Consider the following 9,522-nt stretch of genomic DNA (forward strand, 5'->3'; position numbering starts at 1 on the left):
TCAAGATGCAATCCTATCCCCGGCTTGTATTTGCCAGAATAACGTCCGCTAAAAGTCCACATTTTCCATGTTCATTCAAACTGCTTTGCGGTCACGTCAAGGACGTGCCAAAAATAGCAAACGCACGTTGCTCTGCTTGTCCCACCCAAAAAATGAGTCTGTCATCGCGCTGAATAGAAAAGTCATAAATCCCTTTGCATGAACACTTTTTTTCTGGGTGGGGTAGGGGAGGGTGGCGAAATGAATCTGATGCCGACGACAACCGTCATCGGTGCAGATGAAGTGAAGACGTCGAGAAGCTCCGCAGCGGGCACGAGGCCGAGGCGGGGACACGTTGGAAAGAAATGCAGTCGTCGTGGGCGTGAGCGGCCATCTTTGCTCGGGCACAATGAAAAAGCCGGCTCGCTCTCTCGCCCTTCCCTCCGGTTAGCCGTCGGTCCGGCTCTCGGCTTTTATGGCCGGGCCAGCAAACGGCGCGGGCGGATTCCTTTGGAACGGGGCGGCCCGAGCCGCTCCGCCGAAGCCTGACAGGTGTGGGCCGCGTCGGAAAGACTGAGGAAACCGCAAGAAAGCCAACATGTCCGTACGCATTACATCTGCGAGATGACATCAGCTTTTGAATGCGGCGTCCCACGTCCGCTGATTATATTTGCAGACGTTTGGCCGCGTGGGCAGGCTCGCAGACCGTAAGGGATCCGGCTTCGAAACGGGCGGTTCCCGGGCCGCGGCGCATTTTTTTTGGCGGCCCGATGCCGTCACAATACAAGTCGGGCTGGGCGATTCTTCGATTGAGCGCCTTGGCGAGACGCCACCAGATTTACAATATCAGACGTGTGAAATGAGGTTCCAGCGTTTCCTTACGATTTTGCTTCGCAAGCGGAGGAATCCGGCCACCAAAAAAATGAAAGCAGAAGGTAAGAATCCTAACATACGACTCTCGAATGAGCTTCGTTGTCAGCACCAAGGTTATAAAATTGGCAATTCAAAAGCAGTGGAAAAAAAACAACCACAAAAAAAGATCACACTCTGGGCTCCACTTGCGCGTTTCGAAGCCGCTCGGCAAGCTAGCTCAGCTTCCGGCCGTCGGGGGAACAAAAGCGTCGGTAAGGATGCCAGGTCGTTCAACGGCCGCGTCATGAAGCGCTGCTCGTCTTCGGAAGGTGATAAACCCGCGGCCCCCTTTGGCTTCCGTGCCGTCCGGGATGTTGTCACGTCGATGCTCCAGACGAGCGGGAGACACGCCGCCGGCTCGGCTCCACACTCGCCAACTGGAACGCCGTTTGGCGGGCATCCAGCCCGTGTCGCAACGTGGACTCCCTCCGGCGGATTTCAGAGGCACGGGGGATGCAGTTAGGACGCAGCGCCGATGTCCGTTGAGTGGGCAAGACTCCGGCTCAGGTCGCAGGCGAGCAGGAAGGGAAACTCCTCGCTTTTTGGATCAGTGTCAGGTCACGTTGAAAAGCTTTGTGAAGCCCGCCATGCTCAGTGAGCCATTCGCTACCTCTGCCAAGCAACAGCCCACAGAGGTTCAAGTTGAAACGCTGCCAATCGTATGAACCCGACGGCCTTTAGGGGGTCTTAACATAACGCAACGGTTCTGGGACATTGGAAAAACGGAGCCCCCGATACCAGTTTCTCTGATCAACACAAAATTTGGTGCACGTGTCATTGATGACAGGGAGAAAAAAAGCAAAATTAATTGCATCTCTTTCAAAGTTTGAAGCAAAAAACTTCAGCCCAAGTCTCCACTTTCACGCATCAACAGGAAATTGGACCCGTGGCTGAAAGTGAGCCGGACGGACGTTGGCCATTTTGGATCCAAGCTTCAATTCAAAGAGTCACTACAAAAAAAAAACGGGCTAGTTAAAAAAAACAAAAAAAAACAACATTTGGGCGGACTCGTTGATCACGGCCGCCTAGCGCCATCTACAGGAATCTATCACCCTTGCCGGCGTTGCTTTTTCACTCGGGACACGACTTCAGCAGACGGGCCGCGCTTTCTCACGCCCAACGTCTCGTTTTGGCGGCCGGCCACCTGCAAGATGGCGTCTGTGTCCGGTTCTCACGGCCGGTCGACAGCGAGTGTCGTAAAAGTTCGAAAGCCAGTGTGTGTGTGTGTGTGTGTGTGTAATTGTGCGCGCGCATATGTCATAAGCAGCCGCACGACCCTTTGGACTGTTTGCGTTGAGGCCACACAGCGTCAACAAAGACAAAGCTGTCAAAGTCAACACGCACACACTCACTCACAAGATGACGGACTTGTTGCTGTGCGTGTGTGTGTCACGCAAGAAAAATGTGACACAAATGCACATTATTTTTCCTCGTGAGTTCCGTGCACACTCCACAGACAAATGACGTTTATTTTCCCTTCCATGAGTTGTGTGGACAATGTCACAATAAAGAGTGTTACGCAACCGCACACGTGCACAACCCCTGTGTCGTTGCTTTTTGTTTTGCGAATGATGCCAACACGTGTGGATGGCGTAGTGGGCGGTGTGGTGAGGGGGGGCGGGTAGTTGTGAAAGGTTTCATTTGTTTTTACGAATGTGCTGCTATCGGAATTTGAGCACTTTTTTTTTTTATAGTTTTCTGGCCGGAGTTACCTTCTTGAACGGACGGTCAGAGTGCTCAGACAACTGATGAAGTTTGACCTCGCCGACCTTAAATATCCGTCCTCGAAGACGTCAAATTTGTCTCGAAAATTTCGGGGTTCCCAGCGTTTCCTTTCCGGGTCAGCTCTCAACCTCCTCCAAAACGACGTGCAAACCGACATCGGAATCGGGTGACCGTCGCGTGTTACAACTAGAAAATTTCGGAGTGTCCAGCATTTCTTTTATCGGTTCAGCTCTCAACCCCGTCCAAAACGACGTGCAACCGGACATCGGAATCGGGTGACCGTCGCGTGTTACAACTTGAGATTTGTGCGTTTGACGTCTTCCTCCATGAAGCGCAGAGACCCCGGCACGCAGGTGTGGAGAAACGACAAACAGCCTTACAAAGTGAACGCGCTGTCAAGCGGTTGGCACGCCGGCGTTTTTGTTGGCTCGGCCGTCATGTTAACACGCTGACATCATGCGCGCAGTTATTTGGCGAGCGCGAACCTGCTCGCCGACGACGGCAACAAGACGGCTCGGGGAACGTGCCGCTGCACGATGGGTGCGCCTTGTGTCCAACTTCGCACTCCCGCTGAGATTTGTCCCAACATCCTTCAAACTTTGCGGACAAGTTTGGGCGCTGGTTTGCTTGCGCCCCCCGCCCCCGTGGTTAGCTGCTTGCGCATTACTCGTTCCTGCTGGTCAGCAGCGCCGCAGCTGTTTTGCTCACTCCATTCTTTACTACGGTGATACTTAAGTCATCATCCTGTCCGGATCAGGGCTGAAAAAACACTCCCTTTATTTGTTCAGCGGACCTGGCGGCGGCGCATGTGATATTTCGAGCGGTTTTGCATCAAACGATGAACCAAACGCAGTGCGCTGACGCGGCAGAGTGTGCTTGAAGCGCTTGATAAGGCAGCGAACAGGAAGGAGGAAGCACCTGTCCAATACAGAAAAAAGGGGGAGCCGTTTCCTGAATCAGGCGCTCCCAACCCCCGCCGGCCCCCCACCCATTTCACTCATGGATGAGTTGAGATTCAACACCGGGGAAGAATTTAAGTACACTTGAGTGTCATTCAAAAAAAAACAACAAAAAAGAAGAAATCAAAGTATTCCAGTTTATTGGAATTTAATGTTGGTTCTATCGATTTTCTTTCTCTTTTTTGGGGCGGTACGCGGCACGAAATCTTCTACAAAAGATGCACCTGTAATTGTAGTTGATGAAAAAAGAAATGAAGTCACGACTCTCCATTGCGCTGGCTATTGAGATTGAGATGACGCACATTCCAGGTGCACCGGACGGGACGTGACGTGACTGCGAAGGTCACGTGACTTCTGTTGTTATCTTGCCCGGAGACCAAACATTAAAAGTTGACCGTTGCCTCCAGTTTCAAGTCCAACATTCAGATGACAACGTGCTGCCGCCTGTTTCCGTAGCTGCTGCCAATCCGCACCATGGGTACGTTTGCTTTTGGCTACAAATGTCAGGATCAAGCTAAAGTGCATTCCAAGCTTTCCAGGTGAACTTGGTTGGACCTTCTGTCAACTTTGGCGTGCACACGAACGACTGCTCTCTTAAACTGCTTGGGTCTTCAACTGGACAGTGATTTGAAACGGGACCGGCAAATTGGGGCCGATGTCCAATCCAACTTCTTTCATCTTAAGTCGAGCCTCTCCTTTCTCAAGAGCACTTTGAAAAATGTCCATTCCTGCACCTTGCTCATCAAGAAGCCTTTGACTTGTGCCAATTTGCTGTGTTTCAGTCTCGCCGCCACTTGCATTGTTGCCGCTGGTCCTGTTGGCGTTGTCGATGGGTCCGCCGGGCTGTGACGGCGGCAACATCCTGGTGTTCCCCGTGGACGGGAGCCATTGGATCAACATGAAGGTTCTTCTGGAGGAGCTCCACCAGCGAGGACACCGGCTGACGGTCGTCAGAGCCTCTAACAGCGTCTACGTGCCCCAAAGCTCGCCGCTCTACACCGCCGTTACCATCGACGTAGCCGGAGGATGGGAGGAATTTTTTGAATTTATACAGGAGCTCATTAAGGTAGTGTCCTGGTTATGGGTTTTTTTGTCATATTTGTAGTAGCGGTATTTAATACCCGGTAACAAATAATTGATAAAAGCCAATCAATGAGTGCAATGTTCACACTTGATGATCATCATCAAGTTTGAGGAATGGAAACGACTTTGAAAGGATCCTACCAGTTTGGTCGCAAACGATGGCCGTCCAGTTCAGGTTCGACAAATGGGTTGACTTGCCATCATTCCAGTCTGCCGTTGGCCAGGAAAACGCAGCACAACTACATCGCAGCGGTGTCCTCAAATAGAAATGGAAATGCAAATTAAAATAAATAAATAAATAAATAAATAAAACCTTAAATTTAGATTCACCTCAACGACTAAAGTCAGGAGTGACAGGTTAAAAGTGGAAATAGAAAATCCACTGTACGAAAGCACCACAACATTGTTAGTCTCGCACACACCCTTGAAGGTCATTAGTTTAGGACCTCATAGCATTGCTAATAGCATAGTTTAGCATTGAGAAATAAAAATCACCCAACATTAAAAAAAAAAACAAAAACAAAACAAAACATCCACATTGTGACTACTCTCAAAGTATTCCACTCTGTACTTCAAGGATTAGCTTTTGACTTCAAAACAAATGAAGCAGAGCAAGGGAAAAATAAACTCACCCAAGAGAGAAATGCAAATTGTAGCAAATGCTTGATGCGGACTTCACTTCCTGGAAGAGGCTGGCAAACTGACTCCTCCCCTCAACAACGGGATACTGGATTGGCTGCTCATATGAAACAATGCAATGAGCTTTCTTCTGATTGGCTAAGGCCGCCGCCAAGAGCCCCCAATGAAATCGACCCAAATTATCCATCTTCAAGTTCTCGCGGCACTTTCTTCACAGTCCCATAGAATGCAAAACATAAAAACTTGGCGCTGATTGGGCGATGCGGCATTTTGTGCACACCTACCAAACTTTTGCTTTGACCAATCACGGCATTGGATAAAAACGTCACCGGCGCGCGCCTTGTTTTGACACCTCGTTATCTCCATGACGACCACAGTCGGCGTTGAGTGATAGTTGTCGTATATTTGCAATGCAAATATGCCCATAGAGGGCGTCCTAAATAACATGACATTGATTTTTCATTCAAGTCAACCGAGAAAAGTTGTTGTCATTCTGGTCTCCGTTTTCCCAGAGCCTCCGAGAAGGACACTTCATGCACCGCGAGTTCGCCAACTTCATCTACCAGGCCCACTCAGTGTGGGGCGCCGCCCTCTCCAAGTTCCTGGATGACGAGGAGAAGATTCAGAGTTTACGAGACTCCCGCTTTGACCTGGTCCTGACCGACCCGGCCATCGCTCCCGGCGTGATTCTGGCGAAGTACTTGGACCTTCCTCTCGTGCTTAACGTCCGCTGGATCCAAGGCAGCGAGGGCCACTTCGCCGTGGCCCCGTCGCCCCTCTCCTACGTCCCCGTGCCAGGCTCAGGCCTGACGGACAAAATGAACTTCTTCCAGAGGGTGAAGAACGTCGTCTTCTACGTCCTGGTCACCCTCCAGCAGAAAATTCTGATCGAGCCCGTCTACAGCGCCCTCTGCAAGAAGCACATCCGGGGCGGTTGCGACATCAACTCGCTCCTCCAACAGGCCGACATTTGGCTCTTCCGCAGCGATTTCATCTTTGACTTCCCGCGGCCCACCGTGCCCAACGTGATCTACATCGGGGGCTTCCAGTGCCGGGCCGGCCGCCCGCTGCCTGCACACCTGGAGGACTTTGTCCAGAGCGCCGGCGAGCACGGCGTGGTCGTCATGAGTCTCGGCAGTCTGGTCGGCGCTATGCCCGAGCGCGAAGCGGAGGAAATCGCCGCCGTTTTCGCCAGGTTGCCACAGAAGGTGATGGAATCTTTCAGCTTGCGCCCCCCCGACTCAACGCCCAAAGCAAATGAAAATCAACACTCTGACCGCTTTTGCCTTTTGCATTTTAGGTGATTTGGCGTCACAAGGGCCCTCGGCCATCCGCGCTGGGCAACAACACCCTGGTGGTGGACTGGATGCCCCAAAAGGATCTCCTGGCCCACCCGCAGACCAAAGTCTTTGTGGCTCACGGGGGGACCAACGGACTCCAGGAGGCCATCTTCTACGGCGTCCCCGTGCTGGGCATCCCGCTCTTCTTTGACCAGTTTGACAACCTGGTGCGCTTGGAGCGCAGAGGAGCCGCCAAGGTGCTGGAGTTGGCCCACCTCAGCCAAGGATTCGAGGCTGGCCTCAAGGAGGTCTTGGGCCGGGACGGCTACCGCCGAAACATGCGGAGGCTGTCGGAACTGCATCGCGATCAGCCCGTGAGGCCCATGGACCGGGCCGTCTTCTGGGTGGAGTACGTGATGCGGCACAAGGGGGCGCGGCACTTGCGCATCCGGGCCTACGAGATGCCCTGGTACGCGTACTACGGCGTCGACGTGGCCCTGCTGCTGGCGGCCCTTGCGGCTGTGCCGGCGTTGACCGCCGTGGTTCTCGTCAGGCTCCTCTGCTGCAAAAAGACCAGAAAAGACAAAGCAAAACAACAGTAAGAATCTACAAATGGGCGTCGATCGCATAGTCAAAAGATCCAAGAGTGTGTGCGAATTCCTCAAATCGCCAAGACGATTGAGATCCTTCGCATCGGCGTCCCCATTTGTCAACGGAGATGATTTGTGTCTGCTTTGTTGTACTCGTGGACCCGGTCAAAAGCTTCGGATTGGAAAAAAGCTCCCCGCGGTCTGATGATGAGGTCACCGTGGCTGCCAAGGCAGAGGAAACATTTTGTTGACTTCCCAAAATACATCCCTGCTCACAATCAAACAAGATGGAGTCATCACCATCATCTTTCTGGCACGTTCTCGTCCGCGGCGCTTCCAAGGACATTTTGGTCACGATGACGACGCCCTTTTTTTTTCACAGAAATCCTTGACGGTCCCCTGCCAATAAAGAGAGTCGAAAACAAAACAAGACAATGCCTTCATGGGAATAACCCTTGGGACAAAAGTAGAAATGATCTTGGTAGTCGTAAATAAAAGGAAATGACCCCAAAATGTGTCAAATTGGAGTCCTTGGCAAACCAAAAGCCGATTTTTTTTTGTTTTTGCATGTTGTCAAAGCACTGGATGTTGATGCCGACAATCTTGCCACACATTTTGGTCAACATTAGGGATGGTTTAGAGCTGAAAGATGCAAACGTACGCAATTGCATCAGGAGCTCGTCAATAATTGTTTGTTCAACCCTTTTTCAAAGTCTTTGAAAGGGGCTAACACGTTGCTGACAGAGTGGTCGATGGCTAACTACGGAAACTTGCTCAATTGTTGAGCTCAGTGTTGTTCAAGAGTGACAAACATTTTCGAGAGTCGACGCCCATGACGTCAAATGGCCTCGCGGTCTGGATGTTGACACCTGCCCTCTCGGCCCATTTCAGAGTCAGCAATGACTCTTTTGGAAACGCAAAGATGGTTTTGTCGCCACTTCTTCCATTGGGCGCCTTTCCACAAACATCGGAGTCCTCAGTGAGCCACAGCGATGCTTTATTATTTTTTTTTCTCCACCGAGACTTGTCGAGCCTTCTTTCCCCCGATCAAACAGGCTCAAACATGCGACGCTGTCGATGCATTGCGAGGTTTGGAATTGGACTGGCACATTTCTTCGGGTATTACGTCATGGTCGACTTGACGAGTCCCAGCAATGCCTTCATGGGAATAACCCTTGGGACAAAAGTAGAAATGATCTTGGTAGTCGTAAATAAAAGGAAATGACCCCAAAATGTGTCAAATTGGAGTCCTTGGCAAACCAAAAGCCGATTTTTTTTTGTTTTTGCATGTTGTCAAAGCACTGGATGTTGATGCCGACAATCTTGCCACACATTTTGGTCAACATTAGGGATGGTTTAGAGCTGAAAGATGCAAACGTACGCAATTGCATCGCAAGCTCGTAAATAATTGTTTGTTCAACCCTTTTTCAAAGTCGTTGAAAGGGGCTAACACGTGGTCGATGGCTAACTACGGAAACTTGCTAAATTGTTGAGCTCAGTGTTGTTCAAAAGTGACAAACATTTTCAAGAGTCGACGCGCATGACGTCAAATGGCCTCGCGGTCCGGATCTCCAGACCTTGAGGTTGACACCTGCCCCCTCGGCCCATTTCAGAGTCAGCAAAGACTCTTTTGGAAACGCAAAGATGGTTTTGTCGCCACTTCTTCCATCGGGCGCATTTCCACAAACATCGGAGTCCTCAGTGAGCCACAGCGATGCTTTATTATTTTTTTTCTCCACCGAGACTTGTCGAGCCTTCTTTCCCCCGATCAAACAGGCTCAAACATGCGACGCTGTCGATGCATTGCGAGGTTTGGAATTGGACTGGCACATTTCTTCGGGTATTACGTCATGGTCAACTTGACGAGTCCCAGCCCAGATGAAGCAGATGTGGCCTCTGTAGTTTCATCTGCTGCTAATTGAGCCAGCTGGACGCGGACGGACGACCAGACGGTCGGGTGGAAGGGCGCCGAGCCCGGCCCGGCCAAGATTTTGGGCTCGGGCCCCCGGGAGGACACCTGGAGACGCAGTGGGGGGTCCGAACGCAGAAAAAAAGACGTGGGACTTGGTCAACGGAGACGTTTCCAGGCTTCAGGAGGCACTTCCGTGATGGGTTGGCTGGAAAACATCAAAGAGCCTCCAGAAATGACTCGGAGCCCGCACAGTCAGCGCACGTTTGGCGCCGTGTGCCTTCTGCTTTCTCTTAAACATCAAACAAGTCACTTTTTTCTTTCAAATCAAAGATGACTCTTCAACCAAGCCAACGTACGTTTTTGTCTCGAAAACAAGGAAGACAATTTACTCTTCAACGAAAATTGTACTTTTTTTTTTACATTTGGCCTCCTGCACGCATGCG

At 51.1% G+C, this 9,522-nt stretch overlaps 1 protein-coding gene and 1 long non-coding RNA gene across 2 annotated transcripts; one reads left to right on the top strand and one right to left on the bottom strand.

Moving 5' to 3' along the window:
- Window positions 1-2,981: 2,981 nt before the first annotated feature.
- Window positions 2,982-7,623, top strand: LOC109517098 (UDP-glucuronosyltransferase 1-1-like). Its single transcript, XM_019872044.1, has 4 exons — window positions 2,982-4,053; window positions 4,358-4,641; window positions 5,810-6,505; window positions 6,598-7,623. The coding sequence occupies exons 1-4, from the start codon at window positions 4,050-4,052 to the stop codon at window positions 7,177-7,179; spliced, it is 1,566 nt and encodes a 521-aa protein (XP_019727603.1). The 5' UTR covers window positions 2,982-4,049; the 3' UTR covers window positions 7,180-7,623.
- On the bottom strand, window positions 4,476-5,625 carry LOC109517440 (uncharacterized). Its single transcript, XR_002168544.1, has 3 exons — window positions 5,291-5,625; window positions 4,800-4,915; window positions 4,476-4,568 (listed from the first exon to the last, which is right to left on the bottom strand). It is a non-coding gene; the product is annotated as an uncharacterized LOC109517440 (long non-coding RNA).
- Window positions 7,624-9,522: the final 1,899 nt, after the last annotated feature.

The sequence above is a fragment of the Hippocampus comes genome, unplaced genomic scaffold (assembly GCF_001891065.2).
Source record: "Hippocampus comes isolate QL1 unplaced genomic scaffold, H_comes_QL1_v1.1 scaffold33, whole genome shotgun sequence".
NCBI lineage: Eukaryota > Metazoa > Chordata > Actinopteri > Syngnathiformes > Syngnathidae > Hippocampus > Hippocampus comes.

Bases quoted from the DNA above. Each gene is read 5' to 3' on its own strand.
- LOC109517098 (XM_019872044.1), top strand. The intron at 4,642-5,809 runs GTAGTGTCCTGG...CCGTTTTCCCAG, and splicing joins TTATACAGGAGCTCATTAAG to AGCCTCCGAGAAGGACACTT. The intron at 6,506-6,597 runs GTGATGGAATCT...TTTGCATTTTAG, and splicing joins TCGCCAGGTTGCCACAGAAG to GTGATTTGGCGTCACAAGGG.